The sequence below is a fragment of the Polypterus senegalus genome, chromosome 2, assembly GCF_016835505.1.
Source record: "Polypterus senegalus isolate Bchr_013 chromosome 2, ASM1683550v1, whole genome shotgun sequence".
In the NCBI taxonomy this organism is placed as follows: domain Eukaryota; kingdom Metazoa; phylum Chordata; class Cladistia; order Polypteriformes; family Polypteridae; genus Polypterus; species Polypterus senegalus.
The window spans coordinates 130,417,488-130,436,305 of NC_053155.1; the positions used below are offsets into that span (position 1 = coordinate 130,417,488).

Below are 18,818 nucleotides of genomic sequence, written 5' to 3' on the forward strand. Positions count from 1 at the left end.
CTTAAAGCTGTGAATGCTACAAGATTGAATTTTATATTAAATTCACAGTTTAAGTGAAAATTAATAACTGAATAAAAATATGGACACATTGACATTAATTAGTAAATGACTGGCTGAAAATAAAAGTCAAAACACACTTGTCATATAATTCTGTAGCCATCACCTTGCAACATGACAGTTAACTAATGCTTTCTAGTTAACCTCCACGCCTGTAACATTGAATTATGACATATGAATTAAAAGACTTTCGAGATTACCTTGAAACCTCTGGATTCTTCCTTTCCCAAATGGCATGGGAAGATTCAAGGGAATGTAATGTTCATGGTTTGAAACCACACGAAGAAACTCAAACTTAAACTCAAAAAGTGTCTAAAATGAGAGTATAAAATTCAAATTAGCAAAAGTATTACTGCACTGAATGACTCTGAGGAAAAGCACAAGATTTAAAAATGAAGAAAATAAACCACAGTACCTTTGGATCTCCTGGGCTGAAACAGCTTATATAATTATTTATTTGTTTGAAAACAAACCCCCTATCCATGAAAGTGAAACATCTCTGAAAGAAACAGAAAAGAATGTGAATGCTTCAGTCATCTTGGAATTCACTAAAAGCCAGAACTGACTGAAAATAATATAATATAATAAAATATAAATAAAATAATTTACTTCCTTAGAATGCTGGCGTCCTTCAAAATCTGCAATAAGATGCTGCAGATGTTCTACCAGACGGTTGTGGCGAGTGCCCTCTTCTACGCAGTGGTGTGCTGGGGAGGCAGCATAAAGAAGAAGGACGCCTCACGCCTGGACAAACTGGTGAGGCTCTATTTTAGGCATGGAGCTGGACAGTTTGACATCCGTGGCAGAGTGACGGGCACTGAGCAGGCTCCTGTCAATCATGGAGAATCCACTGCATCCACTAAACAGTATCATCTCCAGACAGAGGAGCAGCTTCAGCGACAGACTGCTGTCACTGTCCTGCTCCACTGACAGACTGAGGAGATCATTCCTCCCCCACACTAGGCGACTCTATAATTCCACCCGTGGGGTAAATGTTAACATTATACAAAGTTATTGTCTGTTTTACCTGCATTTATATCACTCTTTAATTTATTATTGTTTTTTATCAGTATGCTGCTGCTGGAGTATGTGAATTTCCCCTTGGGATTAATAAAGTATCTATCTATCTATCTATCTATCTAATACCTTTTTATGACAACTCTGAGCAAATTGAAATGTCAAAAGCAGACAGTAGATGCCTCATTCACCTTGAATCTTAGGCTTATTTTATACTATTTTCAGCATTCCATTTACACTCCTATCAACTATAAAGACAATGGAGCCAGCTATTAGCAGGTCTTTATGGAAAATGAATAAGCGGATGAATGGGAATCCAATGCCACAGAACACATCAGATGACTTGGCTGTTGTCAACACTACCACAGACTCTCATTTTGCCTTATATGAAAAGCTACATCAAACAATTTCCTTTCATACAGTAAAAATACACATTTTTTTATTTAAATGATGAGAATACCTGCTATACGAATAATGTGAAAAGAAGTGCTAGGGGCATTGGCAAAGAAACAATAGCTATTCCTGAATTCAAATACTCTTGCAGTGAAACCTAATACCTTGTTACAATCTACCAGTAAAATCAAGAGAATAGCAGACTACTCTCTTCATTTTACAACCTTTTTTCACCAATCACAAAATTAGACTGAAGTTTTAAAGAAATACAAACATAAAAAGTCAAGGACACGCAGTGTGCTAGCATGTTTAGTTTGTTAAAAAATATTTTGCCCCAGTATATCACCTACTTCAACAGTATGTTATTTACTCCATACTTACATAACTCTCTCTATGTACAGTAGCATTAGATGCATGTGTGTGCACATATATTTATATATACAGTATACATTGCATGCCTAGGAGACAATTTCGTGGGTTATTGATTTGTAATTCCAAGAGTGTAGTGCCATGGGTTGGCACTGCCTTATAATGCTGCCCCTCTCCTTTACTCTGCAGGTCTGGAAACCAACAAATCAAGGACATATACCATCACTTGCAGTTGTGGGGCTTCAGGATCCACCCTTTCTACCTTAATGCCTGCAAATTGGCACCACTGCCAATACTACACTACAAGTTAAATCATGTTTAATGTTTTGCTCCATAAGGGTTTGCCTGAAAATGCCTCAAATGTTTTATGTTTGTTCTTGTTTCCTTTTACTATATACTAGCAAAATACCCGCGATTCGCAGCAGCGAAGTACTGCCTTAAAATTTTTATTAAGAAGAAAACTAAACCTTTTTAAACTGAGGGAAAATATATCAATAATTATTTGTTAAGAATCTCTTTGTGTACCATATTGTGAGTTCGGCTCTCTGGTTGTAATATGACCAAGCTGTGCGCTGAGCTTACTCTTAAGCATGCAACGTACAGTTGGCCATGTGAACAGTAATCTTGTTTCAAATCTCACAGCTTGGATTGCTGCTGTCATAATCGGTTTGAGTTTCATGGTTTGTTTCAATTACGACAGTATTTGTAGGACTTGTGTTGAAGTGACATTCGGCATCTATCAAGCGTTGTAAGTATACAACCAGTTTCATCGATAACTTCACATCCAGCTTTTGAGAGTTTAAACATTTATAAACATCAAAGTGTCCACTACTGAAATCGTCACCTGTGAATCTAAGATGTTTAAGAGGCATTGGCGGTTGTCCAAAGGTATAAAATATCTGGCCATTTTGGTACACTTCAAAGCGACAACCTAACAATTCAGCGGCAGCCATCAACTCACATGCAGAACCATAGGTGAAGGGCTTAAGCATTTCACTCTTATAGTGCTCCTGTGTAGTATAATTATCTCCTGTACCGTCTTCAGTCCACACCTTGAACCTGTCCCAGTCATTCAATACATAAGACACAATGTTCCTCCGGATATCAAGAGTGAGCCTGATATGGCCGTGCAATATATAACAAAGAGAATGGAAAAGACAGGTGCCATCTCCGGGCATAGAAACCACTCGATAAAGTGACAGTTCTTTGATCGATGGTGATCACCTCGATAGACATGTTAATGCGGGTACGGTTGGAATGATAAAGGAAATGGGAGCAGGGAGACGTGAATCCCGTGGCAAAGCAAGGAAGGGAATGTAGAGACTGGAAGAAAAGACGGCCTTATATAGGCAGGCAGCCAACAATGCGGGAGGCGTTGGGATGGGGGACCCACCGCCGCCTCACACGGTGACCGAGCTGCAGGCTATGGACGTATATATGTACATAAGTAGGATTCAGTTAGCTTTGGGAACCTGCGTACCAAATTTCTTGAAGATGGGCCAATAAGTAACAAAGACCGTTAAAAAGTTCAATATGGCGGCCGACAGTGGCATCATACCACCAAAATAAATACCAAATTTCAGCCTTCTACCTACATGGGAAGTTGGAGAATTAGTGACGTTGGAAAGTTCAATATGGCGGCTGACAGTGGCGTCATACCACCGAAATAAGTATGTACATTTGTTTCGGTTAGCGCAGGAAGCCGCCTACAAAATTTCGTGAAGATGGGGCCATGAATAAGAAAGTTCAACATGGCGGACGTTGTTGACCATTATGACCATTACGCGTAAAATTTCGAAATGAAACCTGCTTAACTTTTGTAAGTAAGCTGTAAGGAATGAGCCTGCCAAATTTCAGCCTTCTACCTACACGGGAAGTTGGAGAATTAGTGATGTTTGGAAAATTTAATATGGCGGCTGACAGTGGCATCATACTACCGAAATAAGTGCTGTAATAATTCCAAGAGGAGACAGCACAAAGGTTTGCGGTTTTCTGGCCCTGTATATTGTAGACGATACACAATAATCAAAAAAAGAAAGCAGGTCAAACATAAACTAAACAGTTCATATGCGAGACGCCGAAACATGGTGTCGGCGGCCATTTTATGAGGGAGGGGCCGGAAGTGGAGGAATGCTGGGAAGGAGCCGTGAGGGATGCTGGGATCAATGACGTCAGGACAAGATGGCGGAGGAAGGGCGGAAGTAAACGTACTGCGGGCAAAGCCGTCTTATGGCGGCGGAGCGTCTTTTTTCCTGCAAGAAAGCACAGGGAGAAAGTTAGTACCCGCCATTCCCTGGCGGCGAATGTTTTCCCAGGTGTGTTAAAATCCGTCTGCCTGTCTCCTACTTGCGCGTGCGTGACAGTATGTACATCGGTTTTGGTTGGCGCAGGGAAGCCACCTACCAAATTTCGTCAAGATGGGGTCAGCCTTCTACCTACACGGGAAGTTGGAAAATTAGTGACGTTGGAAAGTTCAATATGGCGGCCGACAATGGCGTCATACCATCGAAATAAGTACGTACATCGGTTTCGGTTAGCGCAGGGAAGCTGCCTACTAAATTTCGTGAAGATGGGGCCATAAATAAGAAAGTTCAACATGGCGGACGTTGTTGACCGTTATGACCGTTACGTGTAGAATTTCGAAATGAAACCTGCTTAACTGTTGTAAGTAAGCTGTAAGGAATAAGCCTGCCAAATTTCAGTCTTCTACCTACACGGGAAGTTGGAGAATTAGTGATGAGTGAGTGAGTGAGTGAGGGCTTTGCCTTTTATTAGTATTGATATATATATATATATATATATATATATATATATATATATATATATATTCCCAGCTTTGCAAAAAGATACAGTTTACAAGAAACCATATTGTTTTCAATTCAAACAGGTAATTTGTAGAAATTATGGGAATTTTCGGTACAAATATAGTTTCACACTATAGCACATCCTGTAAAAATAGTAACTTTAATCGGATCTGAATGCAATTAACGCTTTGATCTATAATCGTGTACTGTTACAAAGTTTTGGATAGTTTAAATCAAAAGCAATTAATATTGAATCGTGGTTTCCTTGAACTTATTACTTATAGCAATGATATTTACAGTCTACACATATATGTGGCCTGTGGAATAAACTAAATGTTTTACGCAGTAATATATCAAAAAGAACAGGTGAAACAAAATAATATGATGAACCATAGTAGTAGGGTGTTGTACCATGTTAGGCATTATGGATGCAATGAGGAATCAAGCAAAATAATAAAAAAAAATTACAACATACAAGCTTTCGTGGCAGCTCAGGCCCCTTCTTTCACATCTTGCCAGGTGAACCATATACTATGTTCTGCCCATTGGGGACCCTATTACTGTGCTGACAAACTGTTTAAACTAACCAAGGCATGCTGTTGCTCCTAGCTTGTATTGTATTCAGAACTTGAAGTGGGACAGTACACTGTACCGGCACTTCCTTACATCTTATTTGTGAACTGGGGCCTAGCGACACATCACAGTCTGATCTTAAGAGGACACCCTAATTTTCTGCAATGCCTCATGCATTTCAATACCAAGGGCTCATTGTCCCCCACCCTATTGTTTGAAGAAAATGTACAGTACATAAGATCATTATTGAGCTTAGCTGAACTTCCTTCCTTCCACTTCACTTCTGGTGGCGGTCTTCATTTGCAGAAAGTGGCAGCTCCATTTCTCTACGCAGTTTTAGCCACAGCATGGTCAGTGGCAATCCTATGCCTATGGAATTCAACTGCATGAACTGCAAGACCCATTTATCTGCACTGACAATGAGAAAGAATGTGGTGTCTAAGAATATCCCATTTCCTATAACATTATTATCGACAAATAAAAATACAAGTGTTGCCCAATTTTCTTTCTTCTATCATGTAACCAAAGTTCAGCATTACTAATGTTTTTGGGTATTTATTTTTCCCTTGGGAGGGAGATATATTGAAATGCCTTCTCTTTGCTAATATCTACAGCCCTAGAAGTACCAAACAGATGAAGCTGTTTGATGAATAATAGCCAGTTCTTATTTTCACATATCTGTGTTTATCATGAATTATCTGGTTTAACAAAATACTCAAAATGAAATAAAAAAACTAAATAAGATAAAAAAATGACTTAGAGCTCTGTAACATTAATTGCAGTAATGTAAATTATACACTTAGGTGACAGAATGATAAACATTTACAATTAAATTGCACACTCTGGTACAAGGAGAATGAACTTTAAATTAGCAAATTACTTGGAATATTTATGGGTCTTTACAATTGGACTTAACCATTTCTGAATCAAAGCCTTTATGTTATTTGTCCCTTTTTAGTAATTATAACTGTTTCAGTAAATGAAGAGTAAGAAACTTGAATCAAAATAAACCTCTGTATCATTTTCAGCTAAATCGCTTTTTTTGGCTCAGTCTTGATTTATGGTCATTTTTGATGATTATTATTTAACTAGCAGAATACCCGTGCTTCGCAGCGGAGAACAGATATCTACATATACACACACATATATATATATATATATATATATATATATATATATATATATATATATATATATATATACTACATACCTATCATCATCATACACACACATACATACATACACACACACAAAATATATATGTGTGCATGTATGTATGTATGTATGTATGTATGTATGTATGTATGTATGTATGTATGTATGTATGTATGTATGTGTGTGTGTGTGTGTGTATATATATATATATATATATATATATATATATATATATACACACACATACATACATATACATATACTTGTGTGTATGTTTGTATGTGTCTATATGTGTGTGTATAGCTTTGGTCACTGAGTGCAAGGGAAAAATAATAAAATATAGTCTATAAGTTATTAAACAGTAAAACATTAACGTTTTTAAGAAGTACAGGTACATTGAGCACTACTGGAGTGGTTGCGGGTAAACTACATTTTAAAGACTGTGTAACACAACAGGTAAGTAACTAACAGCAGCTAAAATGTATATGGATCATCTCTGTGTAGTAGATCCCTTTTGAAAGGCGCTACACGACGGCTGTGGTATAGAAATTACATTTTCTATGTGAACGTTCAAATTTGTGCCTCTGGTAATGTGCCTTACCGGCAATTAAAGAAAATTAGTTTTGTGTCCTCTGCAGTGTTAAGAGAGAAAGGCTTTGGTTTGGGATAAAAGGTGTAAAGAAAGGAAAGTTGCCCTTTTCTTTTATATAGTATAGAGAGATGTGTTCGCTGACGTTATGATCGCCTTTTGGGGACAGTCGCGGTGGGTCTTGTGTAGACTGGTGAGACGTCCCGCCATTAATCGGCTGTGATGGCACTGTCAGTCCTCCACTCGTGTGCGTGTCTTCATAATCCGAGCTGAGGACCTCATAATCGTATACGTGCAAAAGAAAGTGTGAATCGCCTTAATATTATTTTGCCGTGGTGTAGAAAAGGGGTCCCGTGTTTGCACTTGTCTGGGCTATAGCGCAGGGGGAGGATGAAAAAAATTAAAAGTGCTCACTTTGACTTAAGGCAGAAGCGCAGTCAGCGTCTCAAAGGCCGGCACAGCTATGCACGCGCTGGCTGCTCGACTTTTGCTGGGCAGGAGACCCCAGTTTTTGTACACACGTTCATGATATCAAAAGTCTCAGCGCTCTTTGGAGGTCATTCATATATTATATATATAGCAAAATACCCCGCCCTAGCGGAGAAGTAGTGTGTTAAAGAAGTAATGAAAAAGAAAAGGAAACATTTTAATAATAACGTAACATGATTGACATTGTCATGAGTGTTGCTGTCATATATATGCCTGCCTAAATAAGTCACCCTCGCTTTGCTCTTACTTTTTACCGCTCATTTAATCATGGCTAGTGGCGGAAAAATTATAAAATGGAAGGAGGATGGCTTTACCAAAACAATTATTGATGGCGAATCGATTATTCATAAAGCTTGAATTGGTGATCTGTTTTTCTGTGTTAACCTCATATTTTTTCATACTTCTTCTCAAACTAAGGTGGTGCGAGGGTAAAATGAATCGGGATGCGCTGATCAATGTAATCGGTGTACCAGGAAATCATGCATTGACAAAAGCTCCCCTTTGCAAATGCATTATTTTTTAATGCGTTATGGAGCACATGCATCGAAGCTTCTCAGCTGTGCTTGTGCTAAGAAAAGGAAAGATTTTAAAAATAACGTAACACGATTGTCAATGTAACCTTTTGTAAGTAGTGCCTGGAGGATTCAGTGTGGAGAAACTCTAGAGACAGCGTGTGTATTAACTTGTGGATTTTTCTGTGAGTATTTGGTGGCAGTGTGACGAAGTTGCTTTGGAAGACGGCGTTAGCCGTGGAGCTCAGCTCAGAGCGAAATGAGGTAAATGGGAGGGGAGATGATGACGTGACTCCCCCACCCGCCTTAACTGTCAATCCCCACAAACACAGTCTCGAATTTGCATAAGCACACCCCTTCACCTACAATTTTAACTTAGTTACAAAGTGATCAAAACTCGCTTATATCCTCGTCCTCTCATTAAACTTGTATCCCGCATTACCTGTGGGCATGTGAAACGCCAGCGGTAGCCTGTCTATGAACTTAATTTAAAGTTTAGGTTTACACCTTGCTTTCTTTCCGAGGTAGCAGCACTCATGAATATGGTAGTATATGTCACTCGCTCGCTTCTTATTGTTTCGCTGCCTTCTCAATTATATAATGCATGTTTTCTTAAGCGCTTTTTGGAGGTCTTCCTGGTTTTCTACGCACTGCGTTGACAGTCAGTTCACGTGATTACGTGGGAGGTGTGATGATGTCACACAAAACTCCGCCCCCCCCACGTCTTTCCAGCTTAACTCTATTACAGTTAATGGAGAAAAATACCTTCCAGTTATGACCATTAGGCGTAGAATATCGAAATGAAACCTGCCCAACTTTTGTAAGTAAGCTGTAAGGAATGAGCCTGCCAAATGTCAGCCTTCTACCTACACGGGAAGTTGGAGAATTAGTGATGAGTGAGTGAATGAGTGAGTGCTTTGCCTTTTATTAGTATAGATTTGCCTACACGGGGTATTTTGCATTTAGCTACATTAAACTGAGGACACCAAAGTGTTCTTTGGTCATTACTTGCTGTCTTTTTCATTTTGTGATCTTATCTACAAATGTCACAACTTTTTATATCAAAAAACTCCCAAAGGATTCCAACTAGGCAAAGCTATCTATTGTATCTGTACTCTGCATTAATCCAAATGTGTATGTTGCTTTCATTTTTAACAAAATTTAAAAACTTGTACATTTTAAGAATTGAGATTAAATCCCATTTTATACACAAAGCAGAGATAAGGATTACTGGTCTACACAGATGCTATACTTTGAAGACAACTATCCATCCATCCATCCATTATCCAACCCGCTACATCCTAACTACAGGGTCACGGGGGTCCGCTGGAGCCAATCCCAGCCAACAAAGTTGCAAGGCAGGAAACAAACCCCAAGTAGGACGCCAGCCCACCGCAAACTATCTTTAAATTTATCATTTACTAAGTGACCACAAGGAAGAGTCTTCTTAAGTGTGTGAGAAACTTTTTTTTTTTTAAATTTTTACTATACCCTGCAAAATACTATGACGCTTGTGGTTTTGGCTGCAAACTGTGTGTGTGTGTCTATTTCTATTGAACATATTTAGAAAATATACACATACAGTGTATATCTTTAGAAATACATCTTTTTTTTGGATGGATTAATTATTTGTACTGCTTGCCTTTAAATTATTACTTTTTAATAATGTCAAAAAATATATTATTTATTGTGTGGTACATCTTAGTACAAAAAACAACAGGCCTGTTTGGATTAATGAAAAACATAAGATGAAGAGTTTAATCTGCCAATAAGACTAAATAAAACAGTATAATAAAGGAATATACAGTGCATCCGGAATGTATTCACAGCGCATCACTTTTTCCACATTTTGTTATGTTGCAGCCTTATTCCAAAATGGATTAAAGTCATTTTTTTCCTCAGAATTCTACACATAACACCCCATAATGACAACGTGAAAAAAGTTTACTTGAGATTTTTGCAAATTTATTAAAAATAAAAAAAATGAGAAATAACATGTATATAAGTATTCACAGCCTTTGCTCAATACTTTGTCGATGCACCTTTGGCAGCAATTACAGCCTCAAGTCTTTTTGAATATGATGCCACAAGCTTGGCACACCTATCCTTGGCCAGTTTCGCCCATTCCTCTTTTCAGCACCTCTCAAGCTCCATCAGGTTGGATGAGCAGCGTCGGTGCACAGCCATTTTAAGATCTCTCCAGAGATGTTCAATCAGATTCAAGTCTGGGCTCTAGGCTGGGCCACTCAAGGACATTCACAGAGTTTTCCTGAAGCCACTCCTTTGATATCCTGGCTGTGTGCTTAGGGTTGTTGTCCTGCTGAAAGATGAACCGTCGCCCCAATCTGAGGTCAAGAGCGCTCTGGAGCAGGTTTTCATCCAGGATCTCTCTGTACATTGCTGCAGTCATCTTTTACTTTATCCTGACTAGTCTCCCTGTTCCTGCTGCTGAAAAACATCCCCACAGCATGATGCTGCCACCACCATGCTTCACTATAGGGATGGTATTGGCCTGGTGATGAGCGGTGCCTGGTTTCCTCCAAACGTGACGCCTGCCATTCACACCAAAGAGTTCAATTTTTGTCTCATCAGACCAGAGAATTTTGTTTCTCATGGTCTGAGAGTCCTTCAGGTGCCTCTTGGCAAACTCCAGGGGGGCTGCCATGTGCCTTTTACTAAGGAGTGGCTTCCATCTGGCCACTCTATCATACAGGCCTAATTGGTGGATTGCTGCAGAGATGGTTGTCCTTCTGGAAGGTTCTCCTCTCTCCACATAGGACTTCTGGAGCTCTGACAGAGTGACCATCGGGTTCTTGGTCACCTCCCTGACTAAGGCCCTTCTCCCCCGATCGCTCAGTTTAGATGGCCGGCCAGCTCTAGGAAGAGTCCTGGTGGTTTCGAACTTTTTCCACTTACGGATGATGGAGGCCACTGTGCTCATTGGGACCTTCAAAGCAACAGAAATTTTTCTGTAACCTTCCCCAGATTTGTGCCTCGAGACACTCCTGTCTCGGAGGTCTACAGACAATTCCTTTGCCTTCATGCTTGGTTTGTGCTCCGACATGAACTGTCAACTGTGGGACCTTATATAGACAGATGTGTGCCTTTCCAAATCATGTCCAATCAATTGAATTTACCACAGGTGGACTCCAATTAAGCTGCAGAAACATCTCAAGGATGATCAGGGGAAACAGAATGCACCTGAGCTCAATTTTGAGCTTCATGGCAAAGGCTGTGAATACTTATGTACATGTGCTTTCTTAATTTTTTTTATTTTTAATAAATTTGCAAATATCTGAAGTAAACTTTTTCACATTGTCATTATGGGGTGTGTGTAGAATTCTGAGGAAAAAAATGAATTAAATCTATTTTGGAATAAGGCTGTAACATAACAAAATGTGAAAAAAGTGATGCGTATGAATACTTTCTGGATGCACTGTATATATATGTATATGTATATATGTGTGTGAATATTATATATATATGTGTGTGTGTGTGTATGTTGTGGCAGATGGCCAGGGATCTTGCCCCACCGGGATGCCTGGATCAGGGAAGGACTGGGAAAGGAGCAATATCTCCCCTGGATGCAAAAGGGCAGCCCCCTGATTTCCATCACGGGCCATAGACATAGTATTACTAGACACGGCATGACCAGCAGCATCGTACATCAACATCGCCACCATATTGCAAGTGGCACTGCTGTGGAGTGAAGTAAATGATATAGATGCCTAATGCATGTGCTGCTTGGGATTGTACAAACCGCTATATGCTCCAAACCAGATCCCGGGGGATTACATTTCATAGGAAAGGCTGAACAATTGTTTTGGTTATATATGGCCAGTAGAAAATCCTGTTTTATAATCTTAACTTTAGCTACGCCAGGCTAAGCTAGCAAAGCTATGCATTTATGTGCTCAAGTGAGCCTCCAAAGAATGTTTTGGATAAACGTATTTGGTCACTAACTATGTAGATTGCTATTAGCTGTTAACATTTCTCAAACTTTGAAGGTTTTCCCAAAGAAATCCACCTCAGGAAGCACTGGGTGGTAGCCCTTAGATGGGATTTTGAGAAAGTTGTCCTGTGATGTGTGCCTTGCTAGTTTGGTAGCAGAAATTATTAAGCCAACTTGAATACAATAAAATTGTTTATTTTTGTCATTGAGTGTATCATTTCACTGTTAAAAGAAAGACCAGGCTGCCAGTTGCAGTCTTACTATTTTGACTTTCAGACATTGGTCAAGTTTTCGTTTTCATTAATAATAATAATAATAATAATAATAATAATAATAATACATTTTATTTAATAGGTACCTTTCTTAGCACTCAATGTCACCTTACAATAAAAATAGTAAAATTAAAACAAGAGAATTATAAAAAAAAGCAATAATTAGCAAACAAACAAAGATAACTGGCAGTAACAGCGCAAAATTCACAATTGGTATGTCAGTTTGAAAAGATAAGTTTTGAGGGTAGTTTTAATATGTGTTATTGAATCGAGCCGACGTATATGAGAGGGAAGAGAATTCCAGAGTTGAGGAGCACTATGACAGAATGCTCGAGCTCCCATAGAACAGAGTTTGATGTGTGGTACAGAAAGTAGAGATGCAGATGAGGATCTGAGTTAGCGAGAGGGAGTGTAAGTCTGTAGGAGATCAGTGAGGTAGGGAGGAGCAAGGTTGTGGAGAGGTTTAAATGTTAAGAGCAGTATTTTGTATTGTATTCTGTAGTTAACAAGGAACCAGTGAAGTTGAGAGAGAATAGGTGTAATATGTTCAGTGGATTTAGAACAGGTTATTATCCTGGCAGCAGAATTTTGAAGAAGTTGTAAGCGATGGATAAGTTTTTGTGGGATGCCAGATAGAATAGCATTATGGTAATCTATATGTGAGGTGACTACGGCATTAACCAATACTTCAGTACTGTGTTGCGCAAGAACAGGATGAAGTCTAGAAATGTTTCGGAAAGGAAGAAGGCAGTCTGAGAAATTTTATTTATATGGGAGGAATTATTTAATAATAATAATAATTATTATTAATATTTAATAATTGCAATTATTAGTGTATAAATGGATATAAATAATTTCATTTAAATGATTCGCCAAAATCTGTTGAATGTAAACAATACTGTTTTAAACGTTATTGTTTTTTCATCAGAAAACCCAGTTTCCACGTCTACCTGTATTAGTTTAAATGCCACTTTTGCCACTCGCGATATGGCGTATGCGCTGACGTATCGTGTCGACTGGGGAACACAGTGAATACGGCGTCTACCTATATGCCACACCAGGAAGTGCTGCCACTCCAGGAACTGTGTACGCCCGGAGTGCTTCCGGGTGCAAGGGCAGCGCTTCTGCCACAACAGGAAGTGCTGCCGGATGACCATCATAAAGCACCTGGAGCACATCCGAGGCATGACAGAAGGGGCCGCCTCACTCCCTTCAAGGAGCTGGAGTTGGGAGGAGGAAGACAGAGCTTGCGAGGGAGGAGTGGAGGCAGCAGAAGACAGAAAGGACTGAGGAATAGTGTGTGTGTGGGTGGAACCAAATTGTAAACAGCAGTGTAAATAAACCCAAGTGTTTTGGACATTGGTGTCGTGTCTGTCTGTGGCCATGCTATCTGTTACAGTATATATATACACAAGTGTGTATATATATATATATATATATATATATATATATATATATATATATTATAAAAGGAAATCCTGTGGAATGAATAACTAGTAGACGATACATGATCTTCACGTTAAGATCACGAAAGACAAATAAAAGAACCGCGAGATGAAAGAGAATGGGCAAAAAACAAAACAAACAAAAAAAAAAAACAGTAGGGGAAAGGGAAGCAGCAAACACAAATACAGGTGTCTCAGTGCACATCATTCAATGCACAAAACGTAGATTTACACAATAATGAAACATATACTATGATAATCTGTGGACCCGCACCAGTTAAAGCAACGATAAGTATAATTTCAAAGAAAACACAATTCGATCAGGTGTATATTTATGATGACATTGAAACGATCAGAACGCAAGCAGCAGAGACACAACGTAGGACAAAGGACAGCGGCTGTAAAGGCTTTAAAAAGATCGAAGGGCAGCGCGACAGCAGCTCCCACCCCGGGAGCAAGCGAGCAGCGATAAACGTCCTGCAAGAAAAAATTTAACCACGCCCGGGGTCGTAAATAAAAGGGATAACTATTGTTTTTAGAACGTCACGTGAGACCAGCCAGTGAGCCATCATTTAAAACAGGTCCTCAGGCATCTAACCTAGCAGTTGTTGGATAGCATCTGCCAGACAAGTATCATGTGCACCCAGCTATTAAAATAACAACAAGAGACAAGCAAAACGTGCAGCTTGCCAACAGCAGGAAGACAGCAGATGATGCAACGGCATATCCTTAGCGTACGTTCAGATGCACCTCCCCTTCACAACGAGTATATTGCCTGCCTAAGGTAAAGTCATCCCTGATGGAGGATCGCAGGAATCGTGGGAAAGAGGTGTCCTTTCATCTGATTAGCGCTATTTCAGCTGTGGAATGGCCAAATGGGGGAGGCAGCTTGATGAATGAGGTACCCAGGACTTAAAACAAATCCATAGCATATTATATGATATCAGCTAATGTGAAATTCTACTCTGTACTTCTAGAATTTTTATTTTTATACTGTATTGAGGATGTATTCTGTTCTATGTATTGTACTGTATTGTATTGACCCCCTTCTGTTTGACACCCACTGCACGCCCAACCTGCTTGGAAAGGGGTCTCTCTTTGAACTACCTTTCCCAAGATTTCTTTAATTTTTTCCCTACAAGGGATTTTTTTTGGGGAGTTTTTTTCTGGTCTTCTTAGAGGGTCAAAGCTGGGGGTCTGTCAGGAGGCAGGGCCTGTTAATGCCCATTGTGGCACTTCTTGTGTGATTTTGGGCTATACAAAAAATAAATTGTACTGTATTGTATATCCAGTAAATTAAACCAAACACGGGGGTGGGCGAGCGAAGCGAGCAGGGGGCAGAGCCCCCTAGTATATATATCTATACTAATAAAAGGCAAAGCCCTCACTGACTGACTGACTGACTGACTAACTGACTCACTCACTGACTGACTCACTCATCACTAATTCTCCAACTTCCCGTGTAGGTAAAAGGCTGAAATTTGGCAGGCTCATTTATTACAGCTTACTTAAAAAGTTGGGCAGGTTTCATTTCGAAATTCTACGAGTAATGGTCATAACTGGAACCTATTTTCGTACATATACTGTAATAGACTGCAGCTCGATGGCCGTGGGAGGCGGAGTTGCATCTCGCATCATCACGCCTCCCACATAATTGAGTGCCTGCCCATATAAGGTAAATATTCGCGGGTCAAGGACTGTGCTTAGCATATTCATAAGTAAAAAAATGAATCACAAACTGATGTTAATTATATTTTGTCCATGAATACTTATTAAATAATTCCAAATAGTCTGTCCGCTTCCTTTCATAGCTTTTCCGATGGTTGTGCTGCTTCCAGGCATGTATTTTCGTATTAAAGCATTTAACCAATCACATTTCAGCCATTATTTGTTGCCAGGCAGAGAGGCCTTCACAATCCATTGTGCAGGCACTCGAACACAAAATAAATGTCGATTAACCTGTTGCTTCAACTAATCAGATTTTGAGTTGGTGCCTGTAGGGCCCTCTAGCAGGCGTACGGCAAAGTCACCGTATTCAGACCCATTGATTGGATAGAAGCCGATATGAGGAACTCTATGAGGCCACTGAACGCACCGCAAGCACAAGATCCTCGCGTGCACTACGGCCAACTCCATGGCAGGATTCTGGACAATATTATTTGCCAGACACAGACCAGATTTCAAGACCATGAAAACCTGATGTTTGTCACACTCTTCGAGCCCCAGAAGTTTCGGGAATACAAGAAAAATTTCACGCATGCAGCCTTTTCCAGTTTAACACAACAGCCACTGAGCAGTTTTTGACCTGTCTCGGCTAAAAACAGAACTGACTGTAATGTATGCCATGGATAATTTTGCAGAAAAATCTCCCACTGATCTCCTTGACTTCCTTCTTTAGAAAAATCTGAATGAGAGCATGGGGCAGCTGTTCACATTGGTATATTTGGCGGTGACCATTCCCGTGTACACTGCTTCTGTCGAGCAGACATTTTCAGCCCTAAAGCGAATTAAAACTTATGCCAGAAACATGACAGGGCAGGTTTGACTTTCAGCATTAGCTTCGATGACGATAGAAAGGGACTTTTTGATGGAACTGAAGCACATGGATAATCCGTACGACAGAGTAATTGAACAGTTTTTGAGGAAAGAGAGGAGGATATATTTTGTTTACAAATAATCAGAATTTTTGGTGAGTAAAATGTTGCGATTTTCCTAAATAATATTGCAAGTTTATGAATTATTATTGATGTTTTTTATGTGTGTCGCAGCTGTGGCTGCAGTAGAAAGGAACTTGCTCACCCCTGGTTTGTCTATTCAATAAAGGCATTTATTGTGGCTACAGGAGTTATCATATATATATATATATATATATATATATATATATATATATATATATATATATATATATATAATACAAAGCCCAAAGCCCTCACTCACTCACTCACTCATCACTAATTCTCCAACTTCCCGTGTAGGTAGAAGGCTGAAATTTGGCAGGCTTATTCCTTACAGCTTACTTACAAATGTTAAGCAGGTTTCATTTCGAAATTCTACATGTAACGGTCAAAACAGTCGACAAAGTCCGCCATGTTGAACTTTCATATTTATGGCCCCATCTTCACGAAATTTGGTAGGTGGCTTCTCTGCGCTAACCGAAACCGATGTACATACTTATTTCGGTGGTATGACGCCACTGTCGGCCGCCATATTGAACTTTTCAACGTCACTAATTCTCCAACTTCCCATGTAGGTAGAAGGCTGACCCCATCTTCACGAAATTTGGTAGGTGGCTTCCCTGCGCTAACCGAAACCAATGTACGTACTTATTTCTGTGGTATGATGCCACTGTCGGCCGCCATATTGAACTTTTTAACGGTCTTTGTTACTTATGGGCCCATCTTCAAGAAATTTGGTACGCGGGTTCCCAACGCTAACTAAATCCTACTTACGTACATATATACATCCATAGCCTGCAGCTCGGTCACCGTGTGAGGCGGCATTGGGTCCCCCATCCCTCTGCCTCCCACGTTTTGTTGGCTGCCTGCCTATATAAGGCCATCCGTCGCTCTGGTCTCTACATTCCCTTCCTTGCTTCACCACGTGATTCACTTCCAGCTGATAACTACAGCCTTTTTATTTAATCCACGGCTTCTCCGCTGTTTTATTGTTCGTTTATTACGATTATAGTTAATGTGTAGGTATTTTAAACTTACTTTACATTGTTCAGGTACCCATTTCCTTTATCATTCCAACCGTACCCCATTAACATGTCTATCGAGGTGATCACCATCGATCAAAGAACTGTCACTTACCGAGTGGTTTCCATGCCTGGAGATGGCACCTGCCTTTTCCATTCTCTGTGTTACATATTGCACGGCCATATCAGGCTCACTCTTGATATCCGGAGGAACATTGTGTCTTATGTATTGAATGACTGGGACAGGTTCAAGGTGTGGACTGATGACGGTACAGGAGATAATTATACTACACAGGAGCACTATAAGAGTGAAATGCTTAAGCCCTTCACCTAGGGTTCTGCATGTGAGTTGATGGCTGCCGCTGAATTGTTTGGTTGTCGTTTTCAAGTGTACCGAAATGGCCAAATATTTTACACCTTTCGACAACCGCCAATGCCTCTTAAACATCTTAGATTCACAGGTGACGATTTCAGTAGTGGACACTTTGATGTTTATGAATGTTTAAACTCTCAAAAGCTGGATGTGAAGTTATCGATGAAACCGGTTGTATGCTTACAACGCTTGATAGATGCCGAATGTCATTTCAACACAAGTCCTGCAAATACTGTCATAATTGAAACAATAATGAAACTCGAACCGATTATGACAGCAGCAATCCAAGCTGTGAAATTTCAGACAAGATTACTTTTCGCATGGCCAACTGTACATTGCATGGTCGAGAGTAAGCTCAGCACACAGCTTGGTCATATTAGAACAGGAGGGCCGAATTGACAATGTGGTATACAAAGAGATCCTTAACAAATAATTATTGGTATATTTTCTCTCAGTTTAAAAAGGTTTAATTTTCTTCTTAATAAATATTTTAAGGCAGTACTTACGCTGTGAAGCTGGTATTTTATATATATATATATATATATATATATATATATATATATATATATATATATATATATATGGAAGAGAAGGTCTGTGATACGGTTTGCATATTAGCAGCTGGAGATCCACAAAGGGAGAAAGTGAATCACGATCATAAAGTAGTTTTTATTCCTGAGCTTTCAACCTACCAGGGGTCTTCATCAGAGGATAATGCTTAGACTTACAAGAATCAAAGGCAATATATAGCAATACCTTACAGGGGGTTGGCTAGGTCCGTGTGGGGGGGTGAGGTTGTTGGGAGTAAAGTCTTGTTTATTAAGAATAAGTTCTTCTTAAGTTTGTACATGCTGGATTTATGTCCAAGTGTCTGTTGATGGCGTTCTCATTTGATAACCAGGATTCAGCCAGCTCTCTAGCACTTTTATTATTGGCTTTAAATTTTACTTGTACATCGTCCCAATTAAATGTATGTCCTGTTGATTTAGTATGCTTATAGATCAATGACAGTGTGTCCTTTCTTCTGACGGCGTTGCGGTGTTCCTGTATGCGTGTTGCGATTCTTTTTGAAGTTTGTCCTATGTATACCGCTGAGCACGAACTGCATGGAATGCTGTATA

At 39.6% G+C, this 18,818-nt stretch overlaps 1 protein-coding gene across 15 annotated transcripts in view; it reads right to left on the reverse strand.

Moving 5' to 3' along the window:
* The window catches only part of dock9b (dedicator of cytokinesis 9b), a 389,040-nt gene that overhangs the window by 89,776 nt on the left and 280,446 nt on the right, over positions 1-18,818 (reverse strand). For all 15 annotated transcript variants that reach the window (XM_039744596.1, XM_039744605.1, XM_039744606.1 and 12 more), the window contains exons 29-30: positions 473-556; positions 258-369 (exon numbers count right to left, since the gene is read on the reverse strand). In XM_039744596.1, the coding sequence (XP_039600530.1) occupies positions 258-369; positions 473-556 (196 nt within the window). The remainder of the gene's footprint in view (positions 1-257; positions 370-472; positions 557-18,818) is intronic.